Genomic DNA, 23284 nt, shown 5'->3' with positions numbered 1-23284 from the left:
AGAGAACTTGGTACAACAGGAAAAATAAAATGGAAAACGCGTCAGAAATGTATGGTGCATATAAGTGAATGCTGTGAGAAGAGATGAGGGAAGACAGGTAAAGGAGAGACTGCTAAGGATCTTTATTAAGGAATATGGATTTTACCTTAAAGTCAAAGATTTTAATGAGAGGTGTATGTCACAGATTTGAATTTTAGAGGAGCCATTCTCATAGCTGTGTGGAAGATGGATTGGAAGGGTGCAAGAACTCAAAGCTGCAGAGCAAGTAAGGGTCTAATGCAATAACTGGAGAGAGAAATGGCAGGGGGTGGAACTAGAGCAGTTGGTGCTGTGTGGAAGGGGGAAATAGCTTTGGGGGACACTCCAGGGGTAGAATGGCAGGATTTCAGGACTTGATGACCACTTGGATGTGAGAGAAGGAGGGAAGTATGGAGAGTAAGTCCTATGTTTTGGTGAGCAGATAGATGCTGGCACAAAGCACCTTGGTAGGGAACAGAGCAGGAGCAGTGGACTAAAGAAACTGTACAAAAATAACTCCAGTTACTATAATAAACTCTATTAATTGATTTCCAAACCAAAGTTCTTTCAAGAACATGTAGATCTTCATTATAGCTCTTCAAGACTGTTAATTTCCATATGAGGAAAATTTTAATGAACTTTACAGAGTAATGAGGCTCACTTTGTTAACAGTGATGACAAAAGTGAACGCAAAGTCATATAGCTAAGAGTGACACTGAGTCACACTGCTCTGCAAACCCATCATCTGACCAAGACCCTATTTAACTCTTTAGTGCAATGACTAATGTTCATAGAGAGAAATCTTGAAATGTTTTATGAATAATTGAAGAAAAGTTCAGTTATACTTAACATATGTCAAAATTAAGTTTGTTATATTGTACCCAATTTTTGTTAAGGTGGGAACTATTCATATGTACAAGCAGTTACTCTTTAGAACTTCCTGGTTATCCGACAGATCAAAAATGTATCCCATTTGAGAAACAAATATTGTCATATGGAGTTTTTCCAAAGATACCTAAGAACATTAATATGAGATTAAAAATGACATACTAACGGAAAGATACAGAAAGGAAAGCTTACTTTGTGTTCAGAATGTCTGAAGACCAATAATTCCTAAATAAATCTATTTTGAACTATTTTGGTAATATTTCTTGGAGTATAAAACTGATGCAAAATGAGGTGTCCTTGAGAGTGAAAGAAATTAATGAAAGCACTAAAAAGATCCTGTAATAAAACACCATTTAACTAGTCTGATGACACGTATTTGTACAAGAGAATCAGGAACTTTTTACTCAATCCTCATTTAAGAATAATCAATAGAAGGAGACCCTGGCTTGCTCAGTTGGTAGATCATATGACTCTTGATCTCAGGGTTTTAAGTTCGAGCCCATGTTGGATGTGAGATTACTTAAAAACAAAATCTTAAAAAAATAATAAAAATAGAGCATTAGGCAAAGAAACTTCAATCCAGCTGAGAAGCCGTTGCAATTTCCTAACTATAATTCCCAGCTTTTAGGTGATGAAGGAACCTGTGTACTCCCGCATTCGGAAATTCAAATGGTATGTTTTTCTCTGGCAACTCTTTCAGGTCTAATAAAGTATTTTCGGGATATTTCAAAAAAATTAAAAATAACAGAAGAGTCTTTGGACCCTTAGATTACCTATATATCTATGTCCATATCTATTTAGTCTCCCAAATGCCATTCCAAATATTATATAAACTTCTACTCAAGAGTACTAAAGAGGAAATTCACTTAATGTACTTTGTTAAAATCAAGCTTTATCAGCAGAAAGATTATATCCACCTATTAATCTTAATCACCTATTTGCAACAATTACCTATATGATACCAAACAAGGAGTCTTACTTCTTTGGGGCCTCAATATCCTCATCTGTCAAATGAGAAGGTTAAGCTTGTTCAATAATTCTTTCATCTTTGAAACAATACACACCCGTATCAGTCACAATGACTCATTGCAGCACCAATTCTCAAGGCGGGGGTGGGGGTGGGGGGGGGTGGGGGTGTGAGTATCCCTGGAATGGAGAGAAACAACATGGCTTAGAAAACCCCACCAATGACTCTGATACCAAATGAACTAGATCCTCCCCACTGAACATACGGCCCTGGCATCAACACTGGCATCACCTGGAAGCTTTTAGAAATGGGAAACCTTAGGCTCCAATGTACCGCTGAATCAGGTTCTGCACTTTAACCAGACCCCAGGGTCATCTGCATGTGCATTAAATTTTGAGAAACACTGACCTAGATGACTCTTCAGCTCCAGCATTATCATAATTCCATGATTTCAGAGACTGCTTCCTCAAGGGCAACCAATAAATACAGACATCAGTGGAAAGCCCCAGGAGGAAGCTATAATAAAGATTAGAACAGAAATAAGCAGCACATTAAAGCACTGAGAAAAATCAATAAAACCCAAAGTTGATTCTTTGAAAAGACCAACAACACCGACAAGCATCTAGCTTGAGTGACCAACAGAAAGACAGAAGATTCAAATTTCCAAAATCAGGAAGGAAGAGGAGGCATGTTGACCCTATAGAAACAAAAAGGATTATAAGGGAATACTATTTAATTGGCAATTGTATGCCCAAATATTAGACAACCTAGATAAAATGAACAATTTCTAAGAAAAATACAAACTGCCAAAACTAACTTGAGAAACAGAAAATCTATAACAAGATACTGAATTTGAAATTGAACCTCATATGAATATAGATGCAAAACCCTCAATAAAGTACTTGCAAACCAAATCTAGCAACATATAAAAAGGATTATACAACAGAACCAAATGGTTTTTTAGATGACACCAAAAACACAAGCAACAGAAAAAAATTAACTGGATTAAAAAGAACAATAATAAAAAAATTTAAACTGGATTTTGTTCAAATTAAAAACATCTGTGCTTCAAAGGATATCATTAAGAAAATGAAAGGCAACCCATGAAATGGGGGGGGGTGGTGGATATCTACATATTATATCCAGTATCTCGAATATACAAAGAACTTACAATTCAACAAAAGACAAATAACCCAGTAAAAAGGAATGGGCAAAGGATTTGAATAGGCATTTCTTTGCAGAGGATATGCAAATGGCTAATAAGTACATGAAAAAAATGCCATTAGGGAAATGCAAATGAGATACCAGTCCACATTCACTAAGATGGATATAATTTTTTAAAGAATTTTAAGAGAAAAATAACAATTGTTGACAAGAATCTAAAATGGTACAACAGCTTTGGAAAACAGCCTGGCAGTTCATTCTTCAAAAGGTTAAACCATAGTCACCAATATGACCTAGCAATTCCACTCTTAGGTATACACCCCAAAGAAGTGAAAACATATGTCCATTTAAATTCCTAAGTGGATGTTCATAACAACTCTACTCATAATAACCTAAACGTGGAAGTGGCCCAAATGTCCATCTATCGATGAATGAATAAAATATAGTATGTATGATGAGATATTATTCAGAAATAAAAAGGATGAACTATTGATAAATGTCCTATTATGCCTGAACCTTGAAAACATCACGCTGAGTGAAAGAAGCCAGGCACAAAAGGCCTCATATTTAATGACTTTGTTTATATGAAATGTCCAGAACAGGCAAAACTATAAAAACAGAAAATAGATTAGTAGTTGCCAGGATCTGGGGAGAAGAGAGAACAAAAGTCAATGTTAATGGGTACAGGGTTTCTTATCGAGTGTTGAAAATATTCTGGGATTGGGTAGTGGTGATGGATGCCCAACTCTGTAAACATACTAACAACCACTGAACTGTATAGTTTAAAGTGGTGACTCTTACAGTATGTGAATTCTCTCTCAATAAAGTTGTTCTTCAACACAATTAGAGACTTACAGGAGGGGAGGTGGGCAGGGGGATGGGTTAAGTAAATGATAGGTATTAAGGAGGGCACTTGTAATGAGCACTGGATGTTGATCTAAGTGAGGAGTCCCTAAATTCTTCACCTGAAACTAATATTACACTCCATATTAACCAACTGGAATTTAAATAAAAAGCTGGAAATACAATGAGGGTAATAAAAGTATAAAAAGTAATTTAAAAAAGTAAAAGAAACCCCAGAGACTTAGAGTCTTGTGTGGATCCTGATTCAAACAAACTAACTGAAAAGAGACATATTTGAGACAAGCAGCCTTTGAAAATGTGCTGAATAAATATTAGGTACTATTAAGGAATTATTGTTAATCTTGTTAGGTGTCATACTGAAGTATCTGGGAATGGAGAATCATAGTGTTTGGAGTTTCCTTTAAAATAACACATCTTCGGGGATCCCTGGGTGGCTCAGCAGTTTAGCGCCTGCCTTTGGCCCAGGGCGCGATCCTGGAGTCCCGGGATTGAGTCCCCCCGCGTCAGGCTCCCGGCATGGAGCCTGCTTCTCCCTCCTCTTGTGTCTCTGCCTCTCTCTCTCTCTCTCTCATGAATAAATAAAAAAATAATAAAATAAAATAACACATCTTCAAGATATGATGGGGTTACATCCCAATAAACCCACTGTAAGTTGAAAATATAAGTTAACCAATGCATTTTAATACACCTAACCTACCGAACTTTATGTTTAGCCTTGTCTCCCTTAAATAAGAACCTCTGATTTCTATGTGCTTGGTCAGAAGCAGGGGTGACAACCTAGCCTTCCCCCCAGCCATTACCTCTCCTAACCCTTGGCAACTATTATTTTCCATTTTTATAGTTTTGTCACTTCAATAATATTATATAAATGCAATCACATAGTATGTAAATTTTTAAATTGGCTTTTTTCCCTCCACTCAGCAATAGTTCCTTAGAGATTCATCCAGGTTGTTGGGGGTATCAATAGTTTGTTCCTTTTTATTGCTGAGCAGTATTCCACTCAGAACCTTTCTGAATTCTGCAGGCCTCACTTTCCTCATCTGTGAACTGATAATAGAGTTTTGAAGACTAAACAAATATCTGCATGTTAAGTATTTAGAAATGCTTAATCTGGGTAATTGCAATTTCAGTCTGTTTCAGAGGCTAATTAGTAATAAGTACAGAAGAATTTAATATTTATTGAGAAACTAAAGATAGCAAACTGTGTGTTTTTATTCATTTAATCTTCAGAATTTTCTAGTGAGTTTCCAATCTTTTAGGCACAAATTAATAGTATACAATGAGATGGGATGCCAGATAATTGATCAGTGTTGAAAGCAGGATACTTTCTACTTTAAGAAGGCACTTCATATTCTATTAGACAGGAGTTACAGACACATTGACTGTAAAACCAACCATCACTTTAAGAAATCGGATCACCAGAAAAAACTTCAATCTTGCAAAATTTAGAACAAAACAAAACCCCAAAGCTAACAGTTCAAATCTGCAACTTCCTAGGGTCTGTTATTTTAAAAAGCAAATTTTCAGGAGGCTGGAAACCAATGTTAACACTTCCTTTACTAAAAAACCAACTGTTATGACACATTCATAATAACAGACGAGAAACAGAATTGAAATAGCTCAGCAGTGAAAGTTTTCTGAAAAGATCTGAGCCTACAAACATCGTCAGCTTTCTCAGGGTCTGAAACTGAGATTCACCCCAGTCCCTAAGCTGCTAAGTGTGTTATATGTGGGCAACACTCCTTAACTCATGTTTATTTTTGTTACAAGTACTCATTTTTATAAAAATCCTTAAGTTATATAATAGTACAGTAAAACTCTAACATTTCATGTAACTGAAATAAGGCAAGAGAAACAGAAAATAATAATAAAAAAGGGATGAAATGACTCAAAAAAAGTTAATGAGTAAAGCTATTTCCCTTCCTCATTCTGATTTCTTTAAAAACTACATTCCAGAAAGACTTGTCTGTAAATACATTCTTGAAATATTACCATATACCATGTGACTGCTAATCTACTAAGATCATCAAAATATTGAGACAGTTCACATCTTCTGGGTTTTTAATGTGCTATTATGTTATAACTCATCTTATTTCCCTTTCTGATTTCATCTATGATAATCATTCACAAAAATCCCACAAAAACAAAATGAAAAGAGGCGGCTTACTCTCACACTAGGCTTGATTCTTGAAGTAGTACTTTGTATTAAAGAAATGGAATATTACCAGGGTGAGTCCTAGGGAAGAAGTATCAAGAAAGGCATAGATTTGTTGGTTTTTATGCAGCATTTTTCTTTAGTGCCTAGTCTATTAAAGGAATCAAAACCTTACACTTGTGTTGTACCTGGTAAATAACAACAGCTAACATAATAGGAAATGCTACTCACTGAATGAATCAACACCCTTCTCTTTTTCTTTCTCTATGAACTGTCAATCGCCTATGTAATACTGATTTTTTTCATTGAATTATAAGTAACTAGTTACAATACAAGCAGAATCAGAGACGGAATAAGGACAGCTTGACTATAGAAAATGACATGAAACTCGGAATAATTGACTCATTCAAAGTTAAGGGCTGAAGAAGAAACTAATGGGCATCAGTGGCGACAGAAACTACTGGGCATCAGTAGTCTTGCCTGGTATGACCAAACAGACTGAGCACAGTACCACCCCAGGTCTCACACAGATACTGAGAAGTTTAAGACCTGTAAGGATTTTACACTTGAGTAGGACGATAAACACACCAGAAGTAGAGAACAAGAGCCTTAAGCTCCAATGCAGGACGTGAGTGAATGGAGACCTGAATGTGGGCCATGGCTGTCAAGGAGCAGTTCCTTAGCAGAGCTTCCGTCTGGACTGAGGTGGGGGGAACTTGGTGGTGGGGAGAGGAGGGTAGTACACTCCCAGGGGTAAGGCTGCAGGGCCAGGCAGGAGGAGGCTGATGCACTATGCACAGGCAATGAAAAGGTCAGTGTGCACGCAGGGCAGGGGATGTGTATGTGCTCAAGCCGGGTGGGGGTGTTGGTGGGGTAGGCACACAAACACGACACACTTTAGGACTCAGGCAAAGGGGGAGATACAGTGAAGCCAAACTTCAATTTTTCTATTTTTATTATAAAATGTGTGAATTACCTTGAGCTCCCTAAAGTTAGGAGCCCCTTACAGAAGAAACAATTCTTGTTAGGGGGACTTTCTATTTTGGAACACATGTGCTACTTTTGAAAGTAATTCCACCAGGAAGTAATGCTATGACAGGACCAAGCTCCAAGTGCTTAATGTTATGGAAATCTACAAATCTGAACAACATTCCAGACTGGATACTTCAGATTCCTGGGATCTGTTTGTTTTTGACTACTGTGGAATTAACAGGAATATACATTTTCACGAATGAGAAAAAGATTTACATCTTCCCAACAAATAAATGAAAAAACAGCCAAAAAACCTGATATATTTTGGTATAAAGTCCCCTTAAAACATGTTTAACAAATATCCTAAAGGAACTGCATAAACATATATTTATGACACTTTACTTGGAACCACAGGAGAAAGATTTTTAAATGCAAGATTCTGAAAAGCCTAATCCCATACAAATGAAGTACCTGTATGGTAAATCTGGCAAATATTTTTATTACTCCAGTTATTGCCATGGGAAATAAAACCAAAGCTGACAATCTGGCTTATGGAAAACGATCAAAAGGTGGTTAGAAATTAAAAAAAAGAAAGAAAGAAAGAAAGAAAAAGATAGGAAAAAAAAGCTGAAAGATGTTGGTGTGGCACGCACCTTCTGTATCATCGCGCATTTGCTCCACCAAATCTGTCAAATCCTCCCAAGAGTCTTTGCAAACGGCAAAAAGAAAGGAAAAGAAAGATAAAATGTCATGCAAGCCAAGAAAGAAAAGTGCTATTAAAAACAAGGTTTCAAAAGGGATAACTGAAAGGGAGATTTCCTAGAAAGCTTTCAGTTTAACCTAGAGATTAACAGTGAAAAGGGCTGGGAACATACTCAAGGAAGAATATGTCACTAAACAGAGATATCAACTAAGACTATTAAATCTGTTCCAAAGCTAAAACAATTTCAGAGTTTCTAATGAAAGCAAACAAAGATTTTTTTCTAAAAAAAAAGCAAACATATCCCATAAAAAAGTAAGATTTTTTTCCATTGAAAATCAAGACTAGACTGTTAGTATCTTTAAGTGTATACAACATTGACTTCATTCAACATTTATTTTGACCACTTCAGTGCTGAAAAATATGTGGAATGCTTTTTAAGATTCAAAGCAAGTATCATGATACAAACTAGTGACTTTTCTTAAAACAACCAAAGCCTTCCCACTTCCATAGTTCTTCCCCAAACCAAAAATAAAGAAGATGCTGCTTTGAAGACAGACGAAATAAGTCACTTATAATTCAATAAAGATGTCTATTCAGTTTAAAAGTACAGTACTCTCTCCTTTTACTATAAATTCAATGTTCTTGTACACAGAATATTCCATGTGAGGCAAAAAAGGACAGGAAAGAACATGGAAGATTACAAATAGACATTTCTGTGTCTTAAAGCTGTAAGATGACTATTTGGAAGTAAATTTTGAGACCCTACAGAATTTTTTTTAAAAGTACACTAGCTTCATCCTTCAGGAATTCTGAAGCTATTATACTGTATACAACTGCAAGATTCATATGCAAACTCACAAAATCATGTGAGTTTCATTATGTGTAACATGCAGCAAATAAAAATAAATTATCAGAGGAAGAAGCATAACAAAAATGAGAAAATGGGCAAATAATACTCTGTCCACAGTAAGCCTTCCTTCTGGAAAAATTTATCACAGACACCAGCAAAGGGTCTGAAGCAGTAACTCGGAATTATCACCTAGGAAAAGAATTTATCATTTGTCCTGTTTTCTCACTAGTATGTTAAATTATCACTGTAATTTAATTGGTTAATTTTTAGTTCTGATGTAGTTTGGTGATTTTTTAAGAGTACATTCTAGTGTTAAATAAATACAGTTATAAAAATGTGTAAAAATGATACAAATACAATAAAATTTAGATTCAGAAAACAGGGAAGCAGATGAGGATCTAATAATGTGATATGTGATTAAAGCAGCACTTTTTGGGAAAGCTATATATAGACTGTTGGTTAGGCCAGACATGGGGACAGATAATATAAGAAGAATGAAAGTATCGATAACCTTTGGCACTTTTATTGTCTCCCAATTCAAAAGCCTAGAAATTAATAATTAGAAAACCAAGCATAGGAGTAGTACACAGAAATCCAGAGACTCAGGAGCCGAATCCCTAGGGCTGATGTCCCAGCTCTTCCCCTAATGGCCATGTGACCTTGTCCCCTACTTCATCTTTTTCCTCAGTTTTTTCAATCTACAAAACAGGGAAAAGAACAGTACCTATCCTATAGCACTATTATGAGGAAAAAAGAGTAAGCACAGGCCCAAATCCTTCATATTATTATTTTCTAACCAAATATATTTTGAAATTCAGATTATTTTTTTTAATTTTAGAAAGGTAAAATGGTAAATACTGAGGCCAAAAAAACATCAGACAGGACCTAGGGCAGTACTTTACAATCAAGCACATTAATATTTCTGCAGGAAATAAATGAATATTCAAATTAAATATGATAAAGACTATAAATAGCCTCAAATAAATTCAGATCATGTTTTAGCAGCAAATGCGTTCAGGCTAATTTATGATACATGCGGTTTTCAGAGCTTTTTGGATTCTGCAGTTGTGAATATGTATGCACAAAGCACTAAGATAGTGTTTTTGTTTTTAAAGATTTTTAATTTATTTATTCATGAGAGACACAGAGAGGCAGAGACATAGGCAGAGGGAGAAGCAGGCTCCATGTAGGGAGTCCGATTAAGGACTTGATCCCAGGACCCGGGGATCATGACCTGAGCCAAAGGCAGATGCTCAACCACTAAGCCACCCAGGTGCCTAAGATAGTGTTTCATAGAGAAAAAGTACAATATCTGTCTTAGTTATTATTATTTTACAGTAAGTTAGTGTCAAAATACATTATATATTTCCATATATCATTTTCAAATATAATCTCCTGACAATATACTACAGATTTATATCATGTAGGACTACAGATTTACAAGAATGTACTCTAAACCATCACATGAGGGCAGCCCCCAGTGGCGCAGCGGTTTAGCCCTGCCTGCAGCCCAGGGCGTGATCCTGGAGACCCGGATCGAGTCCCACATCAGGCTCCCTGCATGGAGCCTGCTTCTCCCTCTGCCTGTGTCTCTGCCTCTCTCTCTAGCTGTGTCTCTATGAATAAATAATAAATAAAATCTTAAAATAAATAAATAAACAAACCATCACATGAGTTTACTCTAAGGACTTGCTTTGTTAAACCTTGTGAAAGTCAGTATGGTGAATATCCCTATTTTAGCCTACATTTACTTAGAAACTGTATTTGTCACCTAATAAAAGTCTACAAAATTATTAGAGCAAAATATAAAGGTTCTCCAAGACTTGTGCACAGAGGAGTTCTGGAAAGTGAATTTCTAGATAGGAATGCATGGTGAGTATAAGGGATTCTCTGACTTTTCCCGTGCTGTGTCCCATCTACAGAAGTTTCCCAATCTGTCTCAATCAGATATATTTTGTTTCGCTTTTAAAACAAATTTAAAGTTATGAGTGCCACAGTGATGAACGCAATTTAAAAGAGCCCTCTTCCTCCGAAAGATAGAAGGTGTATTTCCTTCTTCTAAAGTTGTTCTCCACTTATCATGACATGCTCAGTGTTTTATTGCAATAAAGAATAGATACTGTGACATTCTTTTATAATCTTCTCAAAGAAGGATTCATAAAATAGTTTAAAAATTATGCCCTCTGCAATATGTTCAAATTATTAAAACAACAAGGAAAGTACCTAACACATGAATCGAAGATGGTAGTACCATGGACAATTCTGGTATTTTCCCCAGAACATTTCAGTTTTTTTAGGGGTAATATTTTTTTTTTCTAATGACATTTTTTTAAAAGACTTTATTTATTTGTTCATGAGAGGCAGAGACAGAGGCAGAGGGAGAAGCAGGCTCCCTGCAGGGAGTCCGATGCGGGACTCGATCCCAGAACTCTGGGATCATGCCCCGAGCCAAAGGCAGATGCTCAACCGCTGAGCCACCCAGGCTTCCCTAGGGGTAATATTTTGCTGCTTTTGAGTATGTTTTGCCCGATCTAAAAATCTATATTAACTTTAATTTGTATCATATAATACATATTCATAAATTTCAGAGAGCAATGATCTAAAGGTTTGCTGATAGAAAAGATAGGCCTGCATTAAAATTTTCCTACAGATAATGCATAATTCAGACCTGTACCAATCAGAACTATGCCAAATGTGCACTGCAAACATTAAAAAATAAAGAGAGCTTCCAAAGTTACTCTGGCTAAACAGACAGCCTCAGTTCCCACCCACTCAGTTCCCACCCACTTCTTACCAAGGTAAGGAGTCCCATAGCTTGGAAATGCCATATTGGCCTGCCATTGTGTGTGGTGCCCTGAGTCTGGTGATGAAACATTAGGACCGTCGCTCCACTCTGAACACTTGGACTAAATGGTGAGAAATGCCGCACCTGACAGACTCATGAGATGCACATGAACAAAGACATTTTTTAAGTAAAGGGATAAGAGACAAGGCTGGAGCTGTACAAAGGCCCCAAATTAGGAAGCATAGCTTATTGGAGGTTCAATGAACTATCTGCTCGGCTATCATTCTGTTTTGGGTCTAAGAATGAGTAAGTCAGTAGACTAGGTAGTATCGTAAAATATTTGGTCAGTGGCAATGGCAGTGTGATCTGATAGAAGGGGCCTTGGCTTTGACATTGATACAGATTTAGGGTGGGGCCTGGGCCCAGCGTAGTCCCATATTTTTCCTTTGGATGAGGGAATTAGCTGAAGCTCCTTCTCATTAAGAAATGCCTGAATGAACTCAAAGTGCCTCTCCATTGTTTATGTATCCAGGCTGTGCGATCTCTCTTCTTGATAGATTCTTTTTTTTCGGGAGTGTCCTTACTATAGACAACCAAGTTAGAGTCAAGTTTAGAGATAAATGTAACCAAGTTACACTGTCTCCTTGAAGCTGGTGGCTCTGATTTAAAAAGTGTATTACAGTTACTTGGGGAAAAGCCTTCTGAAGCCCCAACTACTGATCATAAATAGCCCTTTAAAGGACTGCTGTGAAAATAAAAGCTAATTAATTTAAAGCACTTAGCACACCTCAGGTATTCAATGTCAACTTTACCTTTACAAGAAACCAACACGTGCCCTATATTTTCATTTGGTTACAAGCTGTATTGTTCTAAGTATATCTGCCATAATTAAAAAAGAAAATAGACTGTAATGTAAAAAACAAAATAAACCCCAACTAAACTAAATAATAAACATGGGGGAGAAAACAAGTCAACATAAGCAGACCAAATGATAAGTTTAACAGCCAAAGTGTTGTTAAAATAACTAATAATACATTTGCTTAGTAATATAAAAATTAGTGAAGGAATTATCAAACTGATTTTAAAAAATGCTAAGAGGTTCTGTTCTAATAAACCAGTAATTGAGGTCAAGATCATCTTTTCCCCACAGTAATAACAAAAATATCAGGAAAGAAACACAAATGATCCTGAAAAAAGTAACATTAAGTGACTGTGATCCTGTGCTTTATAATAAATATTTGGTCTTCCTCCCAAGTGCCTGGCACAGGGCTCCTAGAACCCTTGTAAATTCCCCTTAGTGATAAGAGCACTAGGGGCATTTCCTGTTCTAATGAGGTGACTCTTGGTGGGCTCCTGGATGGGGGCTGGTCCCCAGAAAGATCAAGCCATGATTATAAGCTTGGAATTTTCAGCCCAACTTCCCACTTCTTTAGAGACGGGAGAAGGGCTAGAAATGGAGTTTGTTGATCATGCTTATGTGAGGAAGCCTCATAAAATTCCAGTAATATGGAGTGGAAAGCTTTCCAGCTGGTGAACACATCTACCTACCAGGAGGATGACTACCCCAAATCTACCAGGAAGAAGCTCCTGCATTTGGAACCCTCCCAGACCTCATCCTATGTATCTCTTCATCTGGTTATTCCTTTAATAAACTGGCAAACTTACATTTTTTCCTTAAGTTCTGTAAATTAGCAAATAACCGAATCTAAGGGGAAAGAGCTCATGGGAACCTCCGATTTGTAGCCAAGTTGGATAAAAATTGTGGGTAACCTGGGGATCTACTACTTGTGATTAGTATTTGGAGGAGAGGCAGTTTTATGGGGCTGAGCCTTTAACTTTGGGTGACACTATCTCCAGGTGGATAGAGTCAGAACTGAGAAACTGTAGGATACGTAGCTGGTGTCACAAAACTGCTTGGTGTTCAACCCCACCCCCCCCTCACACACACACCCACTTGGTGACCAGAAGTGTTAGAAGTAAAATGTTCTGTGTGAAAGGAGAAAGATACAAGAGAAACACAGGCTTTCCTAATACAGTTATTAACATCCAAGCCATTGAATATTTAGTATGTACACTAAGCAAAGGATTTTACTAAGGCAGTAAGTATAGTTTATACAGAAGTCACAAAAAGGAAACATCCAGTCACTGTCCTTGAGAACTAGGTAACTGTGGCACAAGGTAAAAAGGAATTGGTATTAGAGAGATAAGAGAAGATGAAATAGATTCCTAAGTCAGGTGAGCAGCTATGGGACACTGGAAGGCTAGGGAGGCCACGGGCTGATAGGGACTGAGGGGATGAAGAAAGGGCCTCCCCACATCAGTAGACCCTCGGCCACCTTGCCTGGGCAGAAATAATCATGAGGTTTCTGATACCTTCAACTGGGAAGCTTGCTGCCCACAGGACTAGACACTATAGAATTCTCAAATGAAATCTAGTCCACATCCTGCATTTTACAGCTGTAGGAGAAAGAAAAGAGAAATCTCAGCAGCCTTTTCATCCCAGAAAACAAACTCCAGTAACCACAGAAAACCATGAAATTTCTCATTGCACATTTAACAGTAAAACTCATTCTCTTCTACTTAGGATATTGTCATTAGCTTAAAGGAAATAAACCAGGTAAAATACAATCATGCAGCTCTAAATCAACTGTCTTAAAAAAATATCACAATTGTCTTAAAAAAAAAAAAAACCACAACTGTTTCCTTTGGAAAGTCCAGATTTTAGTACTGCGAGAAACCACAACCAACTGCAGTAGCAGAAGACTAAACTAAATTGCAAAGTAGCAGCCAATATGAAAGTTCATGACATACCATACTGTTAAAAAAATTTTTTTAATGCTTATGGCAGCTTGGAAATGTGTCTAAAAAACTAAAATATTTTACTATTTGACCCAGAAACTCCACGTCTAAAAAAGAAAATTGATAAAGTGTTCAAATTATAAACCTAACGATGTTTATAATTGTCAGTGGTGGCCAGACTTAGAAACAACCTAAAAGTCTGTAACAAGGAAGTCAAAGAAATTATGGCATATCCAGAAAAGGTGAGACCGGTTTCTATTTACTGATGTGGAAGGATACTGCAGAGGAAAAAAAGCGGGTCACACACCACAGGAATGGTATGATTTTTACATGTAAAAAACTGTGAGTGAAACTCTACATATATTTATTTAAAAAGAGAATCTGGTTCCTAAATGTCATCTGTGGTTATCAATAGGTGCTTGAACTTTAGGTGAGTTCTACTATTTTGTGTTTGATATTCTTACAATGTGAATATACCATTTATAGAAGTAGAAAAGGTTAGGAGAAATGACCTTCTGGCACTGAAAGCTGATAACCCAAAAAAGTTACTGTAAACTCCGTTAAGAAAAGCACAAATGAGCGGCACCTGGGTCGCTCAGCCGTGGAGCGGTAGAGGTCATGGTCCCAGGATCCTAGGATCAGGGTCTGCATCAGGCTCCCCGCATGGAGCCTACTTCTCCCTCTGTCCATGTCTCTGCCCCTCAATTTGTGTCTCTAATGAATAAATAAATAAAATCTTAAAAAAAAAAAAAAGAAAAGAAAGGCACAAATGAAAGGTTAAGAAAAAGCTCTAAGAAAGGTCCACAAAGGTTCACCAGGAGGGAGGAAAGACAGTAAATGTCTGTGATTAGGAACAGTAGGCTAAGGTGGACCCAGGGGGTGGGAAGGAAGTGGAATGAGGAGGAGGAAGCGGGTTTTATGGAGAGCGCCTTACAGTCCGCTGAGAGGCCTCCTGGAGCTCCGACTGTATTTCTCTCCCAGACAGGATTTTATAAACGTTGGGCAAAACTTACCTCAAAAGGGTGACTAGCCAAGCTATTCCACAGCAGAGCAACAAGAAGGGATGAACTTTGTCCAGGCACTTTGCCCAGTAGGCCTCTGAGGTGGTGGTGAAAGCTGCCACCTCCACACTTCGAGAAGTTCACAAAGACCGCCTGGTGCACACGTAATCACGACTTGGGGAACCCGACAATGTACCTCGGAGGCTATCCTGGCTGGTGGTAGCAAATGGTCCCATAATCTCACCATGGGCAGATGGCAAAAGGAGGGGTGCCATATTGAAAGCAGAGAATAGTGACAGAATTCTGGGAAAACCAGAACCCAAACAATGCAGGTTTTATTTTCTGAACACTTCTGAAAGGACTAAATCAAACGCCGTACCGAACACACCCAGTCAGACCCTGTGGTCACCCTTGTGCATTGCATCCGGCTTTCAGACAGCTCTGAAAACCAAGTGTGCCAGTAAAGAAATGCAGGCCTGTGACATGGGAAACTCAAAACGTCTACTAGATGTATAAAAAAATCATACTGACAGCTAAATTCAAAGCAGCAGCTCTGCTTTTAGGCAACTGTTCCTGTTCATGGATATGTGAAACTGTTAGGGAAAGTACTTAATATGAGTCGGATAACTGCACACCTATAGTCTTCACAAAGCATTCTGCTTTAAAAAATAGCAACTTTTCCTGATTATGGTAATATATCCTTTTGTAGAAGATGTGGAAGAAAAGAAGCATTAAGGATATCATAATAACCACCTGTCATTCCACTATCCAGAGGCAGTCACTTTTTATATTTTTGGCACATTTTGTTTTACTTGTGGTGAATGTGTACCCCTAACTTTAACACAAATTGTGACCACAGTGTATGCAGTTTGGGAGGCAGCTTTTAAAAATTACATTCTAAACAATACCTTATGCCATTAAATATTCTCCCACAACATCATTTTTAGTGTCTTTTGTATAGATGTTCTAGAATTTATTGAACCGTTTTCCTGTTCGGTTACTGAAGTTGCTTTTTAAGGGTTTTGCTACTATAAATCATAAGACTGTGCCTTGCCTTTATCTCTGATTATTTCCTGAAGATGGCTATCTGGTATAATCACTGCAACTTAATTTCTTGAGGCTCTTGATTCTTAGTGATAACGTGATTTCCAACAAAGCTGTACGAATGTATATGCTTACCAGCAGAGCCCTCGCCCAAGTCTTCTTGTACTTTCATCATCACTGAATATTATTCATGGATATGTTAGAAAACAATAATAATCAATCAATCACTATGTTACGCCAAACTTCAATTTTCTAAGTAAGATACAGTGAGTCTGGAATAGGTGATAAATGAGTAAAAAAAATTAAATTAAAAAAACTCAAAAAACATAAACTGTGTATTTTGGAGGGAAGATTTTCCAATAACCTTTTCTTTCACCACTGACTACTTTCTGGGATTATGAGGTATTACTAAATTCACCCAAAATGTGCTGGATAGCTACTATAAACAGTACACAGTACTATAAGGGCTTCTGAAGGATGCAAAAGTTTTGTTCCAAAGAACTTTCTACATAATTTCATAAATGAGGAATCATATGAATTAAAATCAATCATTGGAGAATGATTCCAAATGCATTCAACCAAGTGGCACAGAAAGTACCCCAAAATTCAGGAAATGAAGAGTGTTGCACATGCTAGAGGAGGTCCTGTGGATGAAGGAAGTCAAGGGGCCTTCCATTTCCGGATTTGATGCCAGCATGCAGAATCTCAAGAGGGAACAGTGTAACAGCAAGAATAATCAGGATCCTGGTGAAGCGAGAATCAGCCAGCTTGGCTGAAATAGGGAAGGACTGAATAGGAGTTTGAAAAAAACATTAGATAAGTAAAATTACCCAAAGAAGGGCATGAAAATACTTGGCCTTTAAAGACTAAGGTTCAATATTTGAGAAACATTTTAAATTTAGTACATAAAGGTGCTCGCTGCCTGCCAGCCAGGTCAGTTTCAGCAATGTGGCATTTCTGCTATCAGGTAGTATCTGTGCAATTATGTAATATTTTCATATACTTCAAAAAATGAGTGGAAAGAAGAAAATGAAAACAAATGGATAAAAGCTAAGATCTCCGATTTAATTGATGGCAATCACTGAGCATGCCCTAAATGATGTGCTTTGGCCTCATTTTGATGTTCACCAGACTTAGACTGGCCAATGCCGTGATCAATTGTGTACAAAACCGCTAGAAATAGGTCACCAGAGAAGATGCCCTTTGTTACAGGCAGATCTATCATTGAACTTACATTCACTTAGTTTTGGTATAGGAGTGCCCCAAGCAGGTTGAACTGTGGCTGCCTGAGTTTGGATCCTGGCTCTACCACTTACTACCCTCCCAAGTGTCAATTAGTAAAAGGGGGGTGAAAATTGTACTTAGGCTCAAACGGATGCTATATACATATTACTTGGAGGGAACAGTTCTTGGCACAAAATCACGGCTTGATAAATGATAACATCTCTCATGACAATCCCATCACCCCTTTTTTCAGGAGTACTCTAGACATAATAGACAAGACTGCCTGAAACAGGGCTCTGTACAAGGATGAAAAGTTTGCTTTCATAAAGATTTCTTCAGCGATTTTGTAAAGAATGAATTAGTACAGGGAGAATAATGGGTTTGGGGAAAAGCTGCAAGTAGGTGTAGGAATCTGGATGTGACATAATGAGCTCCTGGTAGTTGTAGAAATGAAAATGAAAGACAAAATTAAGACTTTGTTGTGGAACATAGCACATATATCCCTCTTTTACGCCCTAACACATATAATACTGTTTGCTTATTTAATCATAACAGAAAACTAGAATAGCCAGATGCCTTGTGTGTATATAGGTACTGTGTTAAAAGCAGAAAAAGATCAATTATATCATTCACTCATCATACGATTAACATGTTCACTTACGAAACTAATTGTAGCCTTGACTTTTCATCAGATTCAGTTAGTTTTACATAAGAATTGGGCATTGCATGCTTATACTTTTCTCAGCAAATACATGCTCATCATCAAAAAGATAAGGGAATGATCACATATAAATAAGTGAAAATAGGAAGTCTGATCACAGATCAGCATGTTACTGGGTTTCAATATTAAGAGTAATAGTTGTTTTAAACTTTTTGCCATTAAGCATGGCTTTTATAAATAGATGATCCCACAATTTTGTTCACTGTTAGGATTTAATAACTTTTCACTGTTTCCCTTCTTCTGATAAAGAATTTTGTTACAAAAGTTCCCAACAGCTCTTATTTAAAAATGAAACTAGCTACAAAATAAATGATACTTTTTTATAAAATAAAAGTAATATTTGATTTTTCTATTAATTCAGAGAAATGACTATTATTACTAAGTCTTATTTAGGAGGGCTTTTAAAATTCACATATTGTATAATATATGCTCATTTTATTAAAGTATAGTATAGGAGTAAATGCATATACATAATAAACTTATTCACTTTTAAAACACTTAAGATTTTATGGTTAAAAAATTAACATTGTGCACAATCAGAAGAGAAAAAAAGATGTGCTATCTCATCACTACCTCTAACATTTTGTTCTCAGTAGAGTATGTGGCTTTATTAATATTTCTGATTAAAAAGGTGAAAATTTACTTGAAAGGAAATTTGGAAAGTGGCTGAAAACATATACCGGCAATCTTTCAGTTCTGGCATTTGGGTCTTTGAAAGTACTGTCTCCTCACCACTTCTACCCCCTAATACCCAAAGCCTCCACTTTATGCCCAGATAACTCTTGTACATATTTTTGGTCTTAGCTAACATTACTTAAATTGGAAATCTTCCCTGGAATAAGATTTCTGACTCTGTACCATTGTACTGCAACGACTGTCATTTCACTTGCTTGAAATAGCCCACCCTGCACCCTCCACTTGTCAATAAGTCCAGAAAATAAAGAAGACTGGATTGCTCACTGTGCTATACTTTAGGACCTATTACAGTATAGGGCATAAATTACAAGTAGGATACTTAAATGTATGTTGAATGAAGGACCAAGGGTCTGTATGATAAAAACTGAGTTTTAAAAGTATTACTTGTTTTCTTTGGGGGTTCTAACGGACATTAAGGATTTTTCTTCCAGAAAAAAAAATACACAGATAAAAAAATTTATGTATGATTTTTAGGATCAAGGACCCAGGTTTAGAAGCCCTGCACTAGACTATAGTGAACTCATGCTATGAAGTTTCTTGGTAAATAGCCATTTGGCTTCTCTGCCAAAATGCCCTTTGGGACATGCACTTTTTATTTTATTTTATTTTAATTTATTTATTTTTATTTATGATAGTCATACAGAGAGAGAGAGAGAGAGAGGCAGAGACACAGGCAGAGGGAGAAGCAGTCTCCATGCACCGGGAGCCTGACTTGGGATTCGATCCTGGGTCTCCAGGATAGCGCCCTGGGCCAAAGGCAGGCGCCAAACTGCTGCGCCACCCAGGGATCCCTGCACTTTTTTTTTTTTAAAGATGGGCTTTTTTTTTTTTTTTTTTTTTAGATTTTATTTATTTATTCATGAGATACACAGAGAGAGAGAGAGGCAGAGACACAGGCAGAGGGAGAAGCAGGCTCCATGCAGGGAGCCCCGGACTCCAGGATCACGCCCTGGGCTGGAGGCAGGCGCCAAACTGCTGAGCCACTCAGGGATCCCCATGGGACATGCACTTTTTACATGAAAACATACGCAGTTCTCCAAGCAGAATGGGGTTATACTAGGGTGCAGTGATATTAATAAGTAAAAGTACATTAGTAAATTTCAGTGGGGTTATCTCAGCACCAGACACTTCCCAGTCACTGAATAACAAACACTTTCCATTACATCTTTAGGGGATTTTTCTCTACTTATCTTATTAGTAGAGTATTCCCTATTATATCTTGGCAGTAAAGAATTTCCTATTGAATGGAAAAACCTGATCACAAATCTGCACCCATAATCTGCACCCAGATTGTCCTCTGGGAAATGTGAAGGGCTATCAATTTCTTAGTCTCTAAAACTGGACTTTGCATCAAGGGATGTCCAATAAATATTTCTGATCAATAGACCAAAACACACGCTTACATATACAGCAGTATCATTATTACACTTGCAGATGTTTCATATAAGCTATTTATTTATGCATTACAGTAAAATGCCAGCTATTCTAATGAACAGTAAAGCAAAACGTAAGTACCAGGGACACTGCAGAGTTATGCAATAGCAGCACGTATGAAGTCCACCATCACAGTTTTCTACAGTCACCCAAAAATCAGGGTGTCTGTCCAATATATTACTTCTTCCATAGTCTGTCTCTTATTATCTGTATTTGAAAAGGAAGTTTCCAAAGTCAAAAAAGTAATTTCAAAGCTTACAGCTGTCTTCATAACAAGATCGTATATTTTATTGTGTTAAATTACTCATCTGAATGCACTGTCTCTTGATATTGGATTCCTATTCTTTAAAAGGTTAATAGGAAAACAAGCATTGCTCGATAACTGAGCAGTATTTTTAGCCAATTATTTTCTTACTTATGGTGGTCCAAGGAAGGACAATGCTAAAACATGAATTTAAGCTAATCATGTTCTATTATAGTCTGTCTGATAAACAACTAGTTTAGACTGCTCCAAAAAGTTAGCTATAAAACCAAAAATATACATTAAATTGGTAATGTATTTAAGAACATGGTGCAGCTCCGTGAATAACTATTATACACACAACTAATGTCTCGAGGGTGCTTTACATCAATTATCTCACTTAATCTTTCTAACCTACAATAAGATAGTTACCACTCCTAACTACCTGCTATCCTCCAGCTCAGCCAGCTGGTAACGTCCCCCTTTCACCCCACGTCTGCCTGATGATCGCTTAGTTATGGTACAGTGTCCAGCCCAGTTTCACTCACTGAACGAAGCCTTTCCTGAACCGTCTCCTCTCACATGGAATCAATCCTAGGCTTCTGTCTTTAGGGGAAATCTACTTACAATCATAGATTTGTAGATTTCCTCCTGGTTTTAAAAAAAGTATACTGAGAAAGAGATCACCTCCTTCACTACCAATAAGCACTGAAACATGAAACAAATGCTCCTATTCCCATCTATTTAAGGGTAAAGGTAGTCAGAAACTCTGGGTCCAGGTCTACACCATGGGCTGCACAGTGAGAGGCAGGAGCTCTATTTTCAGAAAACAAAAGTTGGAAACTGTAAAGCTTCTATTGCTGAGGACACACAAAATCTACCTTATTGTCTTACGACGGTATATGATGCTTTTTGCCCATTTTCTCTTGTGGGAGTCAGGACGCCTCATTACAGGATTTGTGTGGTCAGATGTCTTTCCCTCTATGAATCAGCTGTAAAGTATAGTATGAATGCTCCTATGTGCCCAGAAACCGGGTGCTCAACACGGTGAGATTCATATTATCACTGACCTGGTGATCACTACTTAAAGGCTGAGAGCTAAATTACACCTAACAATTATCACTGGTATTAATATTAAAGCAGACACTTCCTGAGTCCAAATGACTGTTCAGACATCTTGATTCAGACAGCGGAGCAAGGAAATAAAAGCCCTATAAAAGTACTGCCTTGTTTCCTAGATTGCTAAATCTACAGATGCCTTCCTGGGCCTGGACTTTTATTATTTCCATTTCTAATCATTTGAAATTATCATTTCTCTTGGCTGATTTAAGGCAAAATTCCAAAATTCAGTGACAGCATTTTTCTATTTTCCTCTACATCCTTTTACAATTGATTCTAAGGTGTTGGGAACTTCCTATTTGTCTACTTTCCTTAATCAAAGGACGTGCCACTTAAGAGTTTAGGTTGTAGCCCTTGTACATTTTCCATCATAGATTGTCCCATGAAGGATTCGTACAGCACCACTACAAATGCTTACATTAACCAAACAGCTCACTTTTGCTCACTCCTTGGAATCTTAAGAAACAAATACATATTCAAAGTACTAAAATTATTAGAAATTCTTTTTGAGACATTGATACACTGGATTTTATAATTAAGGGAGTACTGTGTTAGTTTCAATATGGATGAGAATATTTTTGAAAACAAAATATGCAAATGAGGCGTTCACTAAAAGACTTCTTGGTAGCCTTTTCAAAATGTATTTTTCTTCCCTAGAGCTTCTCAAACCTTCGGAGGCTGTTTTAAACAGTACTGGCATCCTATGGAATTCCAGCTGATGTCTTCCACCCTTGTGCACATTCTTATTCTGAGACTCAGAGCCAAAGGAAGCTGTCCAACTGACAAACCAATTGTTAAAAGATGCAGAGTCTTAAAAACTACTTAAATATTACCCTTAAAGATACACCCGTAATGACTACTTTGTGTTCTGTGATACTAATCCTCTCTAAAACTTTCTCAAGTCCAACCCCAATTGGGAAAATAAAATCCTTTTCAGAATAAAGGGTAAGGTCTGAGTCACGGTAAGATTGCAATACAAGGTCAAGGGCAAGGAATCACTTCTCCCTAACCCAATCTGCTATGTGGAATTTACCTTATGCCCTCTATTCTGCAGATATGCCTAAATACCAGGCAGATGTTTATGAAGAATTTCTCATTTGTGAGCATTTGTCTTCATTACTTTAAAGCAAGAGAATAAATACCAGCCAAGAGGCTACTACATAAAAAACAAAAATATCTGCATCTATGCAAATTCTCTATTCTCTTCCTTATGGCATTGAGTTAAGAGAATTAAGGGGTACAAGCTGAAAACCTCTGATAATTTAGAAAAGGTTCTGGGAGAAAGTCACAAGTTAAGCGACCACAATGGTCTCAAGAGTACTGACAGTGGAAATTTCAAATGGGTCATCACTGTTACCACAAATAACTTATAAAGAGCCATGGCCAATAGATTCCATGGGTTGAGGTTACCTTATTAATCATGTTTAGCCTTTTCAAAGCATTATCCTTTTTTAAGTGTCCATATTCTTTCATAGTCACTGAAAATAAAACTGCTTTCTCATCTATAGTCCACATTATTAGAAAAAGATAGTATTTGTCCAAATATTTTCTAGATATCTAGCATGTTTAATATTATACTCTGATGCCCTTTGGTAAAACACTGAGTGTTACAACTATGTCATGTACAATCTTACAGTCA

General features: G+C 37.2%; 1 protein-coding gene across 11 annotated transcripts in view; it reads right to left on the bottom strand.

The window, feature by feature from the left end:
- RUFY3 (RUN and FYVE domain containing 3) overlaps positions 1-23284 on the bottom strand; it is a 71904-nt gene that overhangs the window by 34832 nt on the left and 13788 nt on the right. For 5 of the 11 annotated variants that reach the window (XM_038556274.1, XM_038556278.1, XM_038556281.1 and 2 more), the window contains exon 2: positions 7682-7735. The exons of 5 other annotated variants lie outside the window; for them this stretch is intronic. In XM_038556274.1, coding sequence (XP_038412202.1) covers positions 7682-7735 — 54 coding nt within the window. Of the gene's footprint in view, positions 1-7681; positions 7736-11375; positions 11425-23284 lie in introns of those variants that run through there. One more of the 11 variants, XM_038556277.1, reaches the window with a different exon arrangement.

This window comes from Canis lupus, chromosome 13, assembly GCF_011100685.1.
Source record: "Canis lupus familiaris isolate Mischka breed German Shepherd chromosome 13, alternate assembly UU_Cfam_GSD_1.0, whole genome shotgun sequence".
Lineage (NCBI taxonomy): Eukaryota > Metazoa > Chordata > Mammalia > Carnivora > Canidae > Canis > Canis lupus.
The sequence above is the reverse complement of the archived record's forward strand: the minus strand, read 5'-3'. Positions and strand labels throughout refer to the sequence as shown.